Here is a 20,108-nt window from a genome sequence, read left to right as displayed (position 1 = left end):
TTGGGCTTCCTCTAGCTCTCCCACTTAAGCCACAGCACCGCTTCCAGCTTTTTCTATGTATGTGGTACCAAGGAATCAAACCCAAGTCTTCCTGCATGCTAGGCAAGCACTCCAACACTAGGCCAAACTCCCAGCCCCCCTGAGCTCCTTTTTGCTCAAGGCTAGCATTCTACCACTTCAACCCCAGTGCCACTTCCACACTTGAGCTTTTTCTGTGATTAGAGATAATCTCCCAACCTGATCCTTTTGTTTGTTTTTCTTTGCCAGTCTTAGGACTTGCTGGGGACCTGTCCTTGCCCTAGTGCTTTACCACTTTGAACAACAGCTCTATGTCTGACTTTTTGGTAATTGATTGGAGTTAAGAACCTCAGACTTTCTTGCTTTGAACTGAGGATTCCTAGACCTTAGACTCCTGAGTAGCTAGGATTACAGGGGTGAGCTACTAGCATCTGGCATTGATTACATTGTATAAAAATATCCTAGCATTAATACATAAGGCCATATAGTATAATGCAAAATGTAAGGACCTCCAGGATATAGAAAGAAAAGCCATATAATGAGTGATTGTTGTTCTTAATGTACTATGTTATCTCTCATCAATTTTGCTAGCCCTTGTATATCTCATATTGTTACAATATTTCACCTTGTTATCTGATATATTTTATATATGCTGATTATATATGCTTAATTAGTTAATTGAAATTGGATAGGGAAGGGGGGAAATCAAGATGAGCGTGGGGGGGGTTGGGGGAGGGAAATGGGGACCATGTCATGAGAAAGGGTATCAATGTTTGTGAAGTAATGTACCTTCTATCTGGTGAATATAATGTAACCCTTTTATTAATGACAATAAAAATATATGAAAAAAAAACATCCTAGCATTAGCAGGATGCGGTGGCTCATGCCTATAATCCTAGCTACTCAGGAGGCTGAGATCTGAGGAACCCTGGTTCAAAGCTAGCCTGGGCACGAAAGGACCTAAGAGTACTATCTCCAGTTAACCTCTAGAAAAATGAAAGTGGGACTTGGCTCAAAGGTAGGGCAGTAGCCTTGAGCTGAAGAGCTCAGGAACAATGGCCAGACCCAGAGTTCAAGCACCATGACCCATTAAAAAAAAAAAAAATCCTAGTATTGGGCTGGGAGTGCAGCCTAGAGTGCTGGCCTAGCATGCATGAAGCCTTGGATTCAATTCCTTGGTACCATACACACAGAAAAATCCAGAAATGATGCTGTGGCTCAAGGGTAGAGTGCTAGTTTTGAGAAAAGCTCAAGGACAGTGCCAAAGCCCTGAGTTGAAGCCTCAGGACTGGCAAAAAAAAAAAAATCCTATTTAGGAAACTAAAATACAAATAAGATATACTTCAAGTTAATTTCCAACACTTACTCAGAGTGTTTTGTTTTTCCTGCAAATAATCCTGGGCAGCTCTCACTATCTGCTGTACCACTCCAGTCACCAACAGCTGTATAGAGGGCGGGTTCCAAGTCAGCAAGAGACGGTGCAAGACACTCAGCAACTCAACACCAATAAGCTATTATAAGTCAATACAGATACAATTAATTAAATGCATTGCATTAAAATGCAAAAATAAACTTGTAAAAACATTTTATAACAAAAAGTAACGGTGTAAAAATGGACAACATTATGGGCACATCTTTTTGTCGCAAGATTTCAAACTCCAAGTAGCCGAAGAATTTTATAATTTATGTATTTGAATAAGTCTCATGGTGGAAGGTAACCATCCATGGGAAGGCATACTTGAGCACTATGTATCGTTTCGTATTTCCCCTACCTTTTGAACCATCTCCACTGCTGATTTAATGCTATTCATATCTTGGCCTTTTTTTTCTTCTTTATTTACTCTTTTTGGTTTAGTGTACTTACTGTCTTTCTGAAACAATGAAAGAGCCTCATAACTAGCCTACACAAGCATGTTATCCTTCTGTGCATATATATATATATATATATATATTTTTTTTTTTTTCCCCAGTCCTGGGACTTGAACTCTGGGCCTGGGCACTATCTCTGAGCTCTTCAGTTCATGACTACTACTGCCCTATTCCTTGAGCCACAGTGCCATTTTCTGGTTTTCTGGTGGTTAATCAGAGATAACTTTTGTGCCCGAGCTGGCTTTGAAACGTGATCCTCAGATCTCAGTCTCTGGGATTACAGATGTGAGCCACTGCACCCAGCCCTTCTGTATCTATTTTTATTATTTTTTTTGTGTGATGCTGGAAATCAAATGTAGGACCTTAGGCATTCTTTTTTTTTTTTTCCCTTGTTCCCAGTCCTGGGGCTTGAACTCTGGGCCTAGGCACTGTCCTTGGGTTTTCTCAAGGCTAGCACTTTACCCCTTGAGCCACAACACCACTTCTGGCTTTGAGCCACAACACCACTTCTGGCTTTTTCTGTGTATGTGTTACCGAGGAACTGAACCCAGGTAAGCACTAGGCAAGCACTCTACCACAAGGCCATGCTCCCAGACCACACCTTGGGCATTCTATCTATAAACTAATACATCTCTAGCCCTGTGTCATTCACCCACCCCTATAAAATTTATTTTTTAGTTTGTTTATTGCCATTATAAAGGTGATTTAAGAAGGGTTAAAGTTTCATGTCAGCCAAAGAGGTCTTTTTTTGGGGGGGGGGGAGGGTCATGGGGCTTGAACTCAGCCTGAGCACTGTCCCTGAGCTCTTCAGCTCAAAGCTACTCCCTTATCCTTGAGTCAAGCCCCACTTCCCATTTTCCAAGGTTAATTAAAGATAAGAGTCTCAGGTCCTTTTGTGCTGGGGCTGGCTTTGAACATTGGTCCTCAGATCTCAGCCTCCTGAGTAGCTAGGATTACAGGCATGAGCCACCGCACCCGGCAAGAGTACATTTATTTTTAGACAATTTACCCACTCCTTCTCTCCTTATAGACTTTATTTATGTCATTCCTCTATACATTTGTGTGTGTATGTGTATGTGTGTGTGTGTACACACTGGTCCTAGAACTTGAACTCAGAGCTGGCTTTGAACCATGATCCTCTGATCGCAGCCTCCTAAGTAGCAAGGATTAAAGAACAGATGTGAGTCACTAACACCTAGGTCATCTTAACCTTTTTTTTTTGGCCAGTCCTGTGGCTGAGCACTGTCCTTGGGCTTTCTTAAGGCTAGAGCTCTAACACTTGAGCCACAACACCACTTCTGGCTTTTTCTAGGTATGTGGTACCAAGGAATTGAACCTGGGTCTTTTTGCATGGTAGGTAAGCACTCTACTACTAGGCCAAACTCCCAATCCTCATGTTAATTTTTTTGGTCATGGGGCTTGGACTCTGGACACTGTCCATTACTCCTGAGCCTGGGTGTTGTCCCTGAGCTCTTCAGCTCAAGGCTACCACCCTGCCCCTTGAGTTAGGACGTCAGTTCCAGTTTTCTAGTGATTAATTGGAGATAAGAGTCTCCCGGACTTTAGTGTCTGGGCTGGCTTTGAATCGACATCCTCAGATCTCAGCCTCCTGAGTAGCTAGGATTATAGGCATGAGCCACCGCAGCTAGCTCATCTTAACATTTTTAAAGTCATTTTTTAAGATAAAGTTCGAATTCTCTCACAAGCTATAAAGAAATCTTCATGATTTAGTTGTTCCTCCTAGCCTCATCCAACCATCTCTACCAGTTCTAGATCAGTCGGTACTTGCCATGGTCTTATCCATAGTCTAGTGTTTGTGCCTGTGTTGGTCTTTCTCATAGGAAATCTCCTTTTTGTAATTCCTTTCTAAGATTTGATTTAGTTTGGGGTGAAGCTCAAGTGTTAAGTCTACCTAATGAGCCCAAGGCCCTGCATTAAAGCTGTAGTACTGACATAGACACATATAACACTATAGCACAAGTCACTTTAATCAGGGCTAGAAAATAATGTTTGAAATGTGTGGCTTTAATTTAAGAATGTGTCTGAGACAATAAGCAAAGAGTAAATGCAGAAATTAGTATACTCTGACAATGCTGAAATTACAGGCTCCACTAAGAAAAAAGCCCTGTTTTTTCCTATTTTAAATTATATTAGTAAGCCCCCAAAATACTATAAACAGTTGAACTTATGAAATATATGTAGTTGAGCTTAAATACTGTTTTTAAAAAACAGTCCTAAGGGAGGTAACAATGTTTGACAAGAAATGTACTAATTACCTTATATATGTAACTATAACCCTTTTGTATATCAACTTGAAAATAAAGCAAAAAATTTTTTAAAAGCAATTCTAAAATTTTATTTCTTTCTTTCCTTCTTCCCTTCCTCTCTTCCCCCACCTCTTCCCTTCTTGGGCTCCAACTCAGAGCTTCACACTCTCAATCAGCTTTTTTGCTCATAGCTAGAGCTCTACCAGTTAGGCCACATTTTCAGTCTAACCAGTTTTGCTAGCTAATTGGAGACAGTCTTGTGGACTTTCTTGCCCAGACTGGTTTTGAACGATGATTTACCAGATCACAGCCTCCTGAGCAGCTAGGATTATAGGTAAAGCTACCAGTACCAGCTCTTATTTTAATTTGTAGTTTAGTTGAGGCACAGCTCAAAGCTACAAGGCTAGGGTCCTAAACAAGAGTTAATCAGAAAGTAAATTTTATAATCACATCATATGCTTTATTTTTAGGTAATATCATATACCAACCTAGTTTCATATTAGAAAATGGTTATCAACTCAGTATTTTATATGCTTGTGTTGTATGGAAAAATACACTAAGTATAACATTTGGTAGAGTGGTATCAAAAGGAATGAAAATTAAGGAATTCCTATTTGTTTCTGTAATATGTGTACAAGTCCCTAAACATTCCCTACAAAAGTTAGAATAGTTCATTAAATTTTGGTGAGTTTTTGAGCCAGTGTAAAAAATAAAAATTCACTATATGGTAGGTAATACTTAATCAAACACTTAAAGGTGGCATGATTTATTTAATAGCTTTATAAGTTACTTTGACACATTATTAGTAGAATTAAACTGAAGGTATTTCTTAAATGTTTAGTTTTATTTGATTACTGATGGCAGAGGTATAATAGTTATCTTCCTCTGTCTGGACATCTCTGAGTCACAATAGGTGCTCAGTGGATGTGGTAATTCAAGCTCCTTAGAGGCAAAGATGGGAAGAGTGTGATTTGAAGCAAATCCAGGCAAAGTTAGTGATGCCCTATCTCAACAAACAAGCTGGATGTGGTGGAATATGGCTAAAATACAGGTTATGGAGGAGGCAGAGGTAGGAGACTCATGATCTGAGCCAGAAAATAGAAGTGTAAGACCTTGGCTGAAAAAAAAAACTAAAAGCAAAAGGGCAAGGGACATGTCTTAAATGGTAGAGTACTCAGGCACAAGTTTAAATACCAATACCTCAAAAAAAAAAAGATGGGCCAGGAGTTTGGCCTAGTGGTTAAAATGCTTGCCTAGCATGCATGAAGACCCGGGTTCGATTCCTTGGTACCACATATATAGAAAAAAAAAGCCAGAAGTGGAGTTAAGGCTCAAGTGGTAGAGCTCTAGCCTTGAGAAAGTCCAAGGACAGTGCTCAGGCCCTGAGCTCAAGCCCAGGACTGGCAAAAAAAAAAAAAAAAAAATACAAAAAAAAAAAAAAAGAAAAAAATGGAATAAAAATCTTCTAATGCTTACTAAATATTACTACTAAATGTTATACATAATTCCATTATTACTTAATACGTAACATTTATTTCTTATGTAATACAATTATCCTAAGATAATATGAGTGAGACAAAACACACGATTATCTATTGTAATTAAATACACTGTACCTGATCTTCTGCAATATGGATTCGAGCATATGGAGAGTCTAGCAAGGTATGTAGGGCCTGCAGGCATGCTGTAACATGCTCAATAGGCTCCTCAGGTCTAGGAGAACAAAGAAACTGTATACTCACACCTGAAATGCACAAAATAAAACATGGGTCTTCACCATGAAGTAATTTATGTTACTTTTACACCACATTTAATCTGTACTTTTAGCTAATTTTTTCAATTTGTATTATTTCAATTTGTATTTTTTTAATTACTTGGGGTTCAAAATGGTTTCTAAGCAAAGCAGCTAAACTCAACATAAGGTTGAAGCTTTGCAATTAGATAATATTTTAAATTAAGTATGGGGGGGTAGATTTCTCATGCCATGTTAAGATTATTATGAAGATTTACTCTTCTAATTTTAGGACTTTGAAAAATTATAGTACATTAAGAATAAACTTATGAACATTATTTTTTGTCAAATAGCTGTCAAATGGCTTTGTATAAATTTAAAGTTTTAAAATATCAAATGATAGAAGCTCAGTGGAGGCCCGGGAATGTGGCTTAGTGGTAGAGTGCTTACCTAGTATGCATGAAGCCCTGATTTCAATTCCTCAGTATCACATACACAGAAAAAACTGGAAATAGTGCTGTGGCTCAGGTGGTAGAGTTCTAGCCTTGAGCTAAAGAAGCTCAGGGACAACACCCAGGCCCAGAGTTTAAGCCTCACAACAGACAGAAGGAGGAGAAGGAGAAGGAGGAAGAAGAAGAAAAAAGAGAAGGAGAAGGAGTAGAACAACAACATCTTACTCTTTTGGTTTTTTTGTGGGTTTTTTGTTGTTGTTGTTGTTCATGGGGCTTGAACTCTGGGTCTAGGTGCTGTTCCTGACTCTTCAGCTCAAGGCACCCTACCCCTTGAGTCACAGTGTTACTTCCGGCTTTCTGGTGGATCACTGGAGATAAGAGTCTCACGGACTTTAGTACTCAGGCTGGCTTGAACTACAATCCTCAGATCTTATCTTCCTGAGTAGCTAGGATTACAGGCATGAGCCAGAGCACCTGGCTAGTTAATCTTTTTTTTTTTTATTAAATCTCAAATTTTTTATTTTTTGTCAGTCCTGGGGCTTGAACTGAGGGCTCCACTGCTTAAGATACAGCATCACTTCTGACTTTTCTGTGTATGTGGTACCAAAGAATCAAACCTAGGGCTTCATGCATGCTAGGTAAGCATTCTACCACTAGGTCACACTTCTGGCCCTCAACTTATACTTAATAAGTACAAGTATAAGATTTTTACAGTTTTTCATGTTTTAATTCATGGTATCTACTGATGAATTCTACAATTACATTCACTTCTTTTTACTTCTAGAAGACATGAAATCACTAAAAGCTTTTTTTTTTTGGTGGGTCATGGTGCTTGAACTCAGCCTGGGTGCCATCCCTGAGCTCTTCAGCACAAGGCTACTGCCCTCTCCTTGAGCTAAGCCCCACTTCACATTTTTTTAGAGGTTAATTGGAGATAAGAGTCTCAGGTCCTTTTGTGCCTGGGCTGGCTTTGAACCTTGATCCTTCTTTTCTTCATCTGTTAAGTGCCCAGTAAAAAGAAAATATGTTATTGAATTTTAAAAAACATACATAGGAGTTATCTCCTGAAAATTATTCAACATTGCTCTGTGAATGAAAATGACAGCTATATATATATAATTTTTGGTTAGTCCTTGGGCACCACTCAGGGCCTGGGCACTGTTCCTGAGCTTCTTTTGCTCAAGGCTAGTGCTCAGCCACTTGAGCTACAATGTTACTTCTGGATGATCCAAGGCTTCATGCATGCTAGGAAAGCACTTCACCACTAGGGCACACTCATGGACCCCTGACACTATAATTATTTTTGTTGGTCATGAGACTTGAACTCTGGGTCTGGGTGTTGTCCCTGAGCTCTTCAGCTCAAGGCAACCAACGGCCTTACCCCTTGACCTACAGCACCATTTCAACACTATAATCTTTAAGAGTAGTTTGAAATTATTTAACTTTTAGATAAGAAATCCAGTTAACTGTAAGTTGAGTAGAAAAATCCTTTGGTTATTCAGAGTTGTGCTATACAAATGTTTTGTCTTATATTAAAATGAAAGATATGAATTTTCAGAAATAATATCACTTGAAATATATTAATATATGACCTTACCTAAAATCAGATGCATTCTGTCTTTGTTAATTTCTGGCAATGATTTAGCACTTGTCATTGGTCCTGAGGTCTGGTTTAAATTAACAGTTGTAAGACGTTTTTGTAATCCAGACACCGAGGCTTCCGTGGACTCAGAACATGTAAATCCTGTGCTATTTAGCCAAAGTGCCACTGCATGCAGGATTGGGGCCCAGGAATTCCGATAGTGAAGTCTAGCTGTATCAATTGTCTCAGGAGTATAAAATGCTCCACCTGTGAAGCAATCAAATCAATTAAAAATATATTTTCTATTATACATGTTCCTCATTTATAAACAACTAAAACTATCTTGTTCATACCAAAAAGAAATGTGGCCATGAAGTGTCTTTCTAAACCAATCACTTTATATAGCTGTTGAACTGAAATGCCTGCATTCAGCTTTTACACTAAGTATCCTTAACTTTATCTTTCCTGTTGTTCCAGAATTTACTTATCACCTCTCTTCTTACCATGATCGGGTTCTGTCTCTTGTATTTTTCTGTTTTGCTATTCCCCCATATTCTATTTCTACTACTAACACTCAGGATTTGCTCCTCTATCTTTGCTGTTAAGACTGGATTAAGGAAGTAGAATAAGAGAGAATTCCATCATTGTTATTAATAAAAGAGAAAGAGCCAGGAGTTTGGCCTTGTGGTATGAGTGCTTGCCTAGCATGCATGAAGACCTGGGTTCAATTCCTCAGCACCCCAAGCCAGAAGTGGTGCTATGGCTCAACTGGTAGAGCTCTAGCCTTGAGGAAAGCCCAAGGACAGTGCTCAGGCCCTGAGTTCAATCCCCAGGACTGGCAATAAATAAATAAAAGATAAAAAGAATTGAATATGAACTGATAATATATTTTCTAACCAGGAAAAATGTTCATCTATAAATACAGATTTCTATATGAAATCTAAAAGTACAATTTGCCAGAGACTTGAGAAGTATAATTCATACCCAGGTTAGGATTTATATAAAATACATAGTGGACAGTATAGCAGTATTATTTCATCATGTTTATGCATACTGACCAGTTCCTTATGGCTAAGAGTACCCTTAGCTATTGTTATTGTTGTAAGCATGCTAAATTTCCTTTTTTTTTTTGGCCAGTCGTGGGGCCAGAACTCAAGGCCTGAGCACTGTCCTTGGGCTTTCCTCAAGGCTAGCACTCTACCACTTGAGCCACAGCATCACTTCTGGCTTTTCTATGTATGTGGTACCAAGGAATCAAACCTGGTCTTCATGCATGCTAGGCAAACACTCTACTGCTAGACAAAACTCCCAACCTCTCATTTTTTGCTTTAAATAACAAAAGGTTGTCTGCTATAATATGCTGAATCCATGAATTCACTATGTAGAACAGTCTCTCCATGAAACAGTCAAGTTCAAGTTTCAAAATATTATTATTATTAATGTTGGCCACTAACAAATCCTTTGTTGTTATTGTTGTTGAGTTACTACTTGAACTCCAGTAGGACAAAATTCTGATTAACTTACCATCTGGGGGGAGCTGACTAGAAAATTCAGCTGGTAAAGTCAAAAGTGCATAGTCTTTTAATGCTGCCAACCACAGGCGGCTAAGTGTTGGTAGTTCAGGTTGTACCAAGGTTATTAGACTGTCTGGTGGTAGCTCATCTATGCTACCATAGTCGTCGTCATCATCATCAGTACTTTTAATACCTTTCTTGGGTTTTGATTCTGCTTCCTTTTTAATATTCATAGCAACTACGTATACCTAATGAGATGTTCAAGAGGGGGAAATAAGGCATAAAATAAAAATGAGATCACTCACTTACATTGTACTAACTATACAGCTGAATTAGAAACAGTAATCTGGTATACATATTAAAAAGTAGGCAATCTTATAAATTACTAAAAATGACAGAGGAGCAATTCTACTGGTTCCAGAAACAATTCTTTTTTACTCATCTGACTTGTGCCTATTCCTCTCCTAGCATATTCCTTGAGTAGGATTCTCTGAGTTGTTCTGGCTTTCTGTGTTCTACTTACAAAGGCTCCTTATTTTTTTCATAATACATAACTTCCTGTCTACTGTGTCCACTTTCCTAGACTTACTAGACACAGACAGCATTCAAACAAAAAGGCTGAGAAAAGGGTGGTGCTTAGAGATGTCTATAAATATCTTCCTAAGCCCTGAGATGATATTTTGCAATCTAGCAATTACAACAGATAGCTAAAACTATAGTTTAGTAATCACATGTATCATCTGTATCCTTTCTAGTTTTTGAACCAAAGCAACATATAATAGATATCTTCCTAAAATGGAACTTTTTAGAGACAGAATATCACTATGAAACACAGTTGTCTTTGAACTGAAAATACTTCCCTTGCCACCCATGCTGGGATTACAAGTACAAAAAATGTGTCACCATACTCAGTCCTTTAATGCATAATTTTAAAGATTGTTCTTTGTTGAGACTGAATCCTTACTAGGTACCTTTTGCACTGCATTTGTTATTGCATTAGGAACTGAGACAATAAGGAAAAATAATCAGTTTTTGCTGTCCATGAACAAAAACTAATACAAAAAAGGAGAGTGAGAAAAATGCTGAGAAGGAAACTTGAAACTTTGTTTCCAAGATGAGCCTAGATTTGCAGGCCAGCAATCCTAGTACTTGGGAGATTATGGCAGCTTGAGGTAAGAATAGGCCATGTACTCAGGATCCTGTCTTAAAACAACAGAAAAGCCTGTAACTTTGGTTTTAATGATCTTCTCTACACACTCTACCTGGTGCTGGTAGTGTCTGGCACTAACTGAATATACAAATAAACATAAAAATCAAATACACCAAAACTCTTACAGTCTATAAGTCAAGCTGGCAAAGTCTCTTGAAATGTAATCAAATAAAAGAGTCAAAGCATAACTTATTTTCTATTATTCATATTTTGGGGTTTTCTCTACCTACTTTCCTCATATTTCTTCTGTAAGGACAGCCCTATCTCAATAAAGAATTTTTTTTTAAATAAAGACAAAAAGCTGACCAATAGATTTTCAAAAAGCACTCTATGTCAATGGTCAGCTTTTAAAAACCAAAAATATTTTATTAATAGGAAAAGGGCAATGATTTTCTTTTATTGCAGGAGAGGCATGCTTACCTCTGCCCATGCTTTGAGAACAGCTAGTTTTTCCATGGTTGTGGCACTCTCTCGATACAGCTGGCTGGAAGACCCTTTTCCAGCCTGCACTTTATCCAGAGAAGAAACAAGCAGGTTGTGTACTCGACGGAGATCATTGAGATCACTGACAACTCCACTTCCAATCCATGTGCTGCATACCTAGCCAAGGAATACATGTTTTTATTTGATTTTAGTTTTTTCACGGTCCTGGGCTTGAGCTCAGGGCCTGAGCACCATCCTTGGGAATCCTCAAGGCTAGGACTCTACCACTTGAGCCACAGCACCACTTCCAGCTTTTTTCAGTGTATGAGGTGCCGAGGAATCAAACCCAGACCACTGTGCATGCTAGGCAAGCACTCTACCACTAGGCCAAACTCCCAGCCCACATTTTTAAATCTTTATACAAAAAAATGAACATTTCATAGAAGAGAATGCAGTAAATATTATTCTCTTTCCTGAGGGAAAATAACAAAACAGAACAACAACAACAACAACAAAAACCTACCCAATGTTTTTTTTGGTTGGTTGTGGGGCTTAAACTCTGGGCCTGGGCACTATCCCTAGGCTCTTCAGCTCAAGGCTACCGCCCTACCCCTGAGCACAGCCACTTCTGGTTTTCTGGTGGGTTAATTGGAGTCTCATGACTTTAGTTGCTGGGCTGAACTGTGATCCTCAGATCTCAGCTTCCTGAGTAGCTTGAGCCACCGTACCTGGCCCAATGCTATCTTTATATTATTTTTATGACAAATCAATAGAAAGTATAGATTTTGTTGTACTCCTAAGAAGGAAGTAATATTTATTTATTTATTTGTTTTTATTTTTTGCCAGTCCCAGTCTTGAGCTTAGGGTCTCAGCACTGTCCTTGGCCTTTCTCAAGGTTAGAGCCCTATCACTTGAGCATGGCACCACCTCCAGCTTTTCCTATGTATGTAGTACTAAGGAACTGAGCTTGGGTCTTCTTGCATGCTAGGCAAGCACTCTACCACTAGGCCAAATTCCTGCCTCTATTTACGATATTTTTACTAATCAACAAAACTTTTAACATAACTGGTTTCCTACCTAACGTACTTAAGTCTTAAATAATTCTTCAATTCAACAAAATGTCTATTCACCACAGGCAAAAAGTTATGTGAGCTATGAGTTCTTTCTTTTCAAAAAAGGAACGTGCAGATTGAATGAACACAAGAGTACATTTTATGACTGTGACATGACAAAGAAAGAGCAGAGGAAAAAAATTAAAATGTTTGAGATCCGGGACAGTTTATGTGCATAGACACAGGGGAGCTTAGAGGCAGAAAAAATAGTGATTAAGAAAGTAAGTTTTGATCAGATGGGGTAAAATTTATATTTCATATGAACTGAGTTCATATTTCATCCTGATCTTGATGGTTAAAAAAATATATATCATATGATCTACGACCCAATGCGACATATCTAGGGGACAGGGCAAGGTTAATGTAAAATGTGAAGAATCAATTACTGTCAGATTTTGGCTGTCAAAGCTTTGAATTTGGGTGGATAAAAGCAGTGACACCACTGTTTAAAAGATCTAATCCAGGAAAAAAGGAGCTTAATGGAGACAACAAGTTACCATGATTTTGATTCCAAATGTTCTAAGTGCCACTAAAAAAATGTGTGGAAAGATATTCAGCAGGCACTTGGAAACTTGGGTCTGGATTTCTAGAACAAGTTCAGAGGTAAATATATATACTTAGGAATGTCCACAGAAAGGCAGTAAGTAATGTAATATTACTAGATAAATCTGTTTAAGATAGGGATCTCTCTCTCTCTCTCTCTCTCTCTCTCTCTCTCTCTCTCTCTCTCTCTCTCTCTCTTTCTCTCTCTCTCTCTCTTTCTCTCTCTCTCTCTCTGTCTGTCTCTTTTCTGTCTGTCATGGGGCTTGAACTCTGGGAGCGGGTACTGTCACTGAACTCTTCAGCTCAAGGTTAGTGCTCTACAACTTAAGCTAGAACACCATTGGTTTTCAGTGGTTAACTGGAGATAAGAGTCTCACAGGACTTTCGTGCCTATGCTGGCTTTGAACTACAGTCCTCAGATCTCAGCCTTCTTGAGTAGCTAGGATTACAGGTGTGAGTCACTGGCACCTGGCTAGGGAGTCTCTTTTTAAACCTATCTTTTTAAAGTTAAAACACAAAGGAATGGTTATATTTAAGGGTCAAGATAGAACAAGCATAAATAGAGAAACTAAAACCTCTAAAACAAAATAAAGGAAAACCAGGCAAGCATAGTGATACTTGTCCCAGGGCAGAATTTCAAGAGGGAAAATGCTGCATTTCTTTTTTTTTTTTTTTAATTTCTTTTTTTTTATTGTAATTAGTAAAAGGGTTACATGATATTTGCCAGATAGAAGGTACATTAATTCACATACATTGATACCCTTTCACATGTCTTGGTACCCGTTTCCCTCCCCCCCCACACCCCCCACCCGTCTTGGTTTTCCCCCCTTCCCTATCAAATTTCAAATATCCAAATACAAATAAATTCAATATATCAGATAACAAAGTGAGATACTATACCAATATGAGATAACCAAGGGACAGCAAAGGAGATGAGAGACAACATAGTACATTAAGGACAACAATCATTCATTATATGGCTTTTGTTTCACTATCCTGGAGGTCCTTTCAATTAGCTTCACATTATATGTCCTTATGTATCAAGATTTTGCTCTATTGCAAATATCTGCTAGTAGAGCCCAAGGTTTCTACTGATTATGACGAATGAGGGAAACCATTGAGCCTAAGTTCCTTTGAGTCTGGCTTACTTCACTTAATATGATTTTTTCTAAGTCTTTCCATTTCCTAACAAATGGGGCGATGTCATTCTTTCTGACAGCAGCATAGAATTCCATTGTGTACAAATACCACAACTTGTTGATCCACTCATCAACTGAGGGACATCTAGGTTGGTTCCATATCTTTGCTATGGTGAATAGTGCTGCAATGAGCATGGTTGTGCTAGTGGGTTTAGTATGTCCTTGTTTCTGGGTGGTTGGGTAGATGCCAAGTAGTGGAATTGCTGGGTCATAGGGGAGTTCTATGTTTAGCCTTTTGAGGCACTGCCACACTGCTTTCCATAGTGGTTGAACGAGTTTGCATTCCCACCAACAGTGTAGTAGTGATCCCTCCTGGCCACATCCCCTCCAGCATCTGTTGTCATTCGTTTTCCTGATAAAATGCTGCATTTCTGATGAGCCAATTAGGTCAGAAGTGATTACAAGTCTTCACTTTCTCATCTGAAATCTTTTTCTTTCCCATGGGTAATAGGGCTTGAACTCTGGGCTTAGGCTCTGTCCCTGAGCTTTTCAATTCAAGGCTACTGCCCTACCCCTGGAGCTACATCCCCATTTGCCATTTTCTAGACATTAATTGGAGATAAAGAGTCGCTCAGTCTTTACTTTAGGTTTTTACTTTACTTCAGCTCTGGGCTGGCTTTGAACCATGATCCTCAGATCTCAGCCTCCTGTGAATGACCACACCGAGCTTCATCTGAATTTTTTTTTTTTTTTTGCTAGTCCTGGGCTTGAGCTCAGGGCCTGAGCACTGTCCTTGGACTTTCTCAAGGCTAGAGCTCTACCACTTGAGCCTCAGCACCACTTCTGGCTTTTTTCTATGTTTGTGGTACCAAGGAATCGAACCGGGTCTTCATGCATGCTAGGCAAGTACTCTACCACAAGGCCAAACTCCCAGCCTGCTTATCTGAAATCTTTAGGCAAGATGTGTCTCCCAATTTTGGGTAACAGTGTACATGAGCCTCACTAGAGAATCTACTTTAAAAGTCATATGGTAGCAAACACTTAATAATTAACACATTGATTTTTTTTTTTTTTTTGCCAGTCCTGGGCTTGAGTTCAGGGCCTGAGCACTGCCCTTGGATTTCCTCAAAGCGAGAGCTCCACCACTTGAGCCTCAGCCCACTTCTGGCTTTTTTCTATGTACATGGTACCGAGGAATTGAACCTGGGTCTTCATGCATGCTAGGTAAGCAAGCACTCTACCACTAGGCCAAACTCCCAGCCTCACATTGATATGTTTTACAATGAGATACAAAGGAATTATCCTCAGAGACATTAATTACTATTATAACATAACTCACTTCAGGAGATAATGAGTACAACTCTCAGTCTTGCTGTCAAATTAAAAAGCTTTTGGTTTTCAAAACATTTGAGTTTCAAATAATTGTTAATGGATTTCAATACTTAAAACTTTTTACAAGTTGGGAATAAGTATTTACACAAATAATTTTATGATCTTACAATTTTGTGTGTGCATGTGTGTGTGTGTGTGTGTGTGTGTGTGTGTGAACTTAGTGGCCTAAGCACTGTCCCTAAGCTTTTTTGCTCAAGGCTGACACTCAAAGGATTTATAGGCAACTACAGAAAGCGTCTTACCTGGCAAGCTTTTGCTATTATATCTGATGGGGTATCTTGGGAAAACGCTGGTCTTAAAGCAGCTCCCACCTAGAAAAATAAAGGATTTTGTTAGTAGAGGTAAGGAGAAAACATAAAGCCTCTATGTCAGCAGAGATAAGACAGAAGACTCAGCTTTGCCCCTTCTTTACATATATATTTTTTTATTTCTATTTTTTTTGCCAGTCGTGGGGCTTGAACTCAGGGCCTGAGCACAGTCCTTGGACTTTGTCAAGGCTAGAGCTCTATCACTTGAGCCACAGCACCACTCCCAGCTTTTTTCTATGTATGTGGTACTAAGGAATCGAACCTGGGTCTTCGTGTATGCTAGGCAAGCACACTACCACTAGGCCAAACTCGCGGCCCCTTACATATATATATATATATATATATATACATATATATATATATAATTTTTATTTTTTTTTCCAGTCCTGGGCTTGGGCTCAGGGCCTGAGCACTGTCCTTGGACTTTTTCAAGGCTAGCACTCTACCACTTGAGCCTCAGCACCACTTCCAGCTTTTTGCTATGTATGTGGTACCAAGGAATCGAATCCAGTTCTTGGTGCATGCTAGGCAAGCACTCTACCACTAGGCCAAACTCCCAGTCCATACCTATATTTTTTATAATAAATTCAACTATATCATTCTTGTCTTTGCTTTCCCGGCTATAATTATCAAATCTATAGGAATCCTATCTGAACGAGGCAATCTTCAAAGAGGCATAATCTTACTTATGTTTCCATTGTTTTTATTTAATAGTAAGCAGGACAGTCTTACAGCCACAGGTTGCCAGAGATAATGAAAAACTGCCTTTTTTTTTTTTTTCCAGTCCTAGGCTTGAGCTCAGGGCCTGAGCACTGTCCTTGGACTTTCTCAAGGCTAGAGCTCTACCACTTGAGCCTCAGCACCACTTCCGGCTTTTTTCTATGTATGTGGTACCAAGGAATCGAACCCGGGTCTTCGTGCATGCTAGGCAAGCACTTTAACCACTAGGCCAAACTCCCGGCCTGCTTTTTTTTTAAAGGGACATCCCTTTCACCATCTACATTTTTAATTTGTTTGCTTTAATTACCATATGTTAATTGTACAAAGGAATTTCACTGTAATATTTGTATATAGACATGTAATGTACTTTCATCAAACTCAACACTACTTACTTTTTCTTATATCCCTCCCATGTTTTGTAATTTTCATGTTTCCTTATTCTATCAATATGTTCATAAAGTACTTTATCTAACAATGTTTCTAACATCATTTACATACCTTATGGATAAATCTCATAGATATAAATAAATGAATATTACTAAAAATCCCCAGTCCCCAAAAGACTTCCAAGATCATTTCACTTCTGACACAGATATGCTTTAAAAAGAGGTCAAAATGTGTTAACTTAGGTATTACTACATATAAACAACATAAATGTGTGGGTGCATATATGTATATATTGTTTTAAAAAAGCTAATGTCAGTCATAAATCGTAAGATATATTGTAAAATAAATTTTGCTATATGTGAGCTGAATAAAGAAGCTAGTTGTGGCCAATTTATATTCTGGATATTCCTGTCCTTACACTTAATCATTAATACATATTACGCATTACCTAACTTATGTAACCATAACCCCTTTGTACATCACCTTTACAATATATATATATATATATATATAAATAAGTTTATTTTTAAAAACAGAATGGTGAGCTGGTGCAGTGGCTCATGCCCTTAATCCTAGCAACTCAAGAGGCTGAGATCTGAGGATCAAAGTTTAAAGCCAGCCCAGGCACAAAAGGACCTGAGACACTTATCACCTATTAACCTCTACAAAATGGGAAGTGGGGCTTGGCTCAAGGGTATGGCAGTGGCCTTGAGATGAAGAACTCAGGGAAGTGCCCAAGCCCAGGGTTCAAGCCCCATGGCCCACAAAAACAAAAAACAGAATGGTGGAAATGATCAAGATTCCATCACAATAGATGAGCTGGTACTAGAAGAGAAAAAATACTACAAAAAACCATTTGGTTCACAAAAAAACAAAACAGGAATAGATTTAATAAAAAGAATAAACATTTCCTGAGGTTAATAAATATTCTTTGGTTAAGTAAGACAATGTGACAATGTTCTCATTTGCTGGACTACAAAGCAGTGTTCAAGGATAAAAGTAGATGATTTACATTTTTTAGAAAACAACTGTGTATAGATACAGAAAGAGTAAGGAGAAAGAAGAGAGAGCAAAAAAAGAGAGCCAACATTCAAGAAGATACAAAAATCAACTGGGGCCAGGAGTTTGGCCTAATGGTAGAGTATTTGCCTAGCATGCACGAAGACCTGGGTTCGATTCCTCGGTATCACATACATAGAAAAAAAAGCCGGAAGTGGTGCTGAGGCTCAAGTGGTAGAGGTCTAGCCCTGAGAAAGTCCATGGACAGGGCTCAGTTGCTGAGCTCAAGGCCAGGACTGGCAAAAAAAAAAAAAAATCCTAGCTACTCAGGAGGATCGTGGTTCAAAGCCAGCCTGTGCAATACAAAGCTCTGAGACTTTTTGTGTGTAGGGGGCGGGGAGGGGTCATGGAGCTTGAACTCAGCCTGAGCGCTGTCCCTGAGCTCTTCAGCTCAAGGCTACTGCCTTATCCTTGGACCAAGCCCCATTTCCCGTTTTCTTGGGGTTAATTGGAGATAAGAGTCTCAGGTTCTTTTATGCCTGGGCTGGCTTTGAACCTTGATCCTCAGATCTCAGACTCCTGAGTAGCTAAGATTATAGGCATAAGCCACCAGCTCAAAAGCTCAGAGATTCTTATCTCCAATTAATCACTGGAAAAGGGAAGTGGGGCTGTGGCTCAAGGGTAGGGCGGTAGCCTTGAACTGAAGAGCTCAGGGACAGCACCCTAGGACAGTACCTAGGCCAGAGTTCAAGCCCCATGACACCCCTCCCCCCCGAACCCACCCTCCCCACCAAAAAAAATCGATTACTGGTAAACAGGAATAAAAGGTATAAAGTAGTTTTTGACTATTCATACAACTTTGGTGTAAATCTGAAATTACTTATAAAGAAAAGCTTTAAAATGACATTTATTCTGTTCAGGACTAAACAACTGCACAAGTAGAAGGTCAGGTTATAGGCTCAGACTTCCTCACCTATTACTTGTGATGGAAAAGCAATAGATTACATATGATTCACATGGATTATTTTGTGTGTATGAACTGAAGAATAAGGTCAGCTGGAACTCAAATTTTGGCATAATCACAGTAGAATGATATTCCTGTTTTGCTTGTTAATGTAATGTTGGTATATACTTTCAGAAACATCCATCCTCTCCCATTGCTAAGACTAGTTTATTATACCATGTGAAAAACATGAGGGTATAAATTTTAGGAAAGATTAGTTTATCTCTTAGACTATAATAAAAATCTTTTGAAAGTATCCAATTATTTTAGTAATACTCGTACTGTTATAAATCAGTTTATCCTTCCGTACACAAGGGGAAATTGCTGTTTTATTTCTAAAGCTTCTTATCAAGGCTTGTCATATAAAAATAATAACTAAGTCTACAACATGCCTCTTAATGTTCCTTTTATCTTTTGAGTGACACAACTAAATATCTAAACACAGGGAAAGAATTTCTATTCTAGTTTTATCACTAATACACTGTCACAACTTAAAAATAGTGACAACAGACTGACACTCTAAGTTCAGTGAAACTATGAAGCACATTTTGGAAGTAATGATACGGTTTCTACACGAAAAAAGAGATTATAGTTCCAAATATATCACTCCAGTGAGTCATTATTTCTTTTACAGTCCCTTAAAAGATCACTTTCAAGTTTATAAGTAAGTACAAAATCTCACATTAGCTTGATATTGCTCCAGAATCACATGACCTGGAAATTCTGGTTCAGGTACAGATGCAAATTTCTTGATAATGTCTTCAAGAGCTTGGAGTCCAGCCATCCGCAGCTGGTTGCTATGATCAGTTGCAGCCATGAATGCCATTCGAATAAGGTCAGAGAGATGGAGTACTAGGAGGTCGTCTAAAAATAAAATGCAAAAAAGGAAGACTTTACCAAAAATTAGTGTAATAAAAACATGAATAAATTTTTTATAAAAGCATTTACAGCCCACAAATTTCATATTGCTAAAAAAGATACTCTTTCATGAAAACATCCCTATCAATCTTCCCAGAACAGTGGTATATCTTTACCCAGTGTTAGCATGGATAACTATAGGATATACATTGAGATATGAAGAAACATAACTAATTAAAATAATTTTTCTCTAAACAAGATAATTCTTGCTGGGTACTGGTGGCTCACACATGTAATCCTAGCTACTGAGGAGGCTGAGATCTAAATTCAAAGCCAGTCTAGGCATGAAAGTCCATGAGACTCATATCTCCAATTAACCACCAAAAAACTGGAAGTGGTGCTGTGGCTTAAAGTGGTAGAGTCCTTGAACTTTTTTAAGGCTAGAGCTCTACCACTTGAGCCTCAGCACCACTTCCAGCTTTTTTTTTTTTTTTTTTTTTTTTTTGCCAGTCCTGGGCTTGAGCTCAGGGCCTGAGCACTGTCCTTGGACTTCTCAAGGCTAGAGCTCTACCACTTGAGC

At 38.7% G+C, this 20,108-nt stretch overlaps 1 protein-coding gene across 1 annotated transcript in view; it reads right to left on the bottom strand.

Annotated features, from left to right (window-relative positions):
• Positions 1–20,108, bottom strand: part of Heatr5b (HEAT repeat containing 5B) — an 85,207-nt gene that overhangs the window by 8,935 nt on the left and 56,164 nt on the right. The window contains exons 25-31 of the mRNA XM_090337153.1: positions 19,353–19,534; positions 15,496–15,564; positions 11,065–11,244; positions 9,445–9,682; positions 7,936–8,187; positions 5,771–5,898; positions 1,385–1,529 (exon numbers count right to left, since the gene is read on the bottom strand). Coding sequence (XP_090193279.1) covers positions 1,385–1,529; positions 5,771–5,898; positions 7,936–8,187; positions 9,445–9,682; positions 11,065–11,244; positions 15,496–15,564; positions 19,353–19,534 — 1,194 coding nt within the window. The remainder of the gene's footprint in view (positions 1–1,384; positions 1,530–5,770; positions 5,899–7,935; positions 8,188–9,444; positions 9,683–11,064; positions 11,245–15,495; positions 15,565–19,352; positions 19,535–20,108) is intronic.

The sequence above is a fragment of the Megascapheus bottae genome, chromosome 7, assembly GCF_031878675.1.
Source record: "Megascapheus bottae isolate mThoBot1 chromosome 7, mThoBot2.hap1, whole genome shotgun sequence".
Lineage (NCBI taxonomy): Eukaryota > Metazoa > Chordata > Mammalia > Rodentia > Geomyidae > Megascapheus > Megascapheus bottae.
Note: the sequence above shows the minus strand (reverse complement) of the source record. Positions and strands in the feature narration are given on the sequence as shown.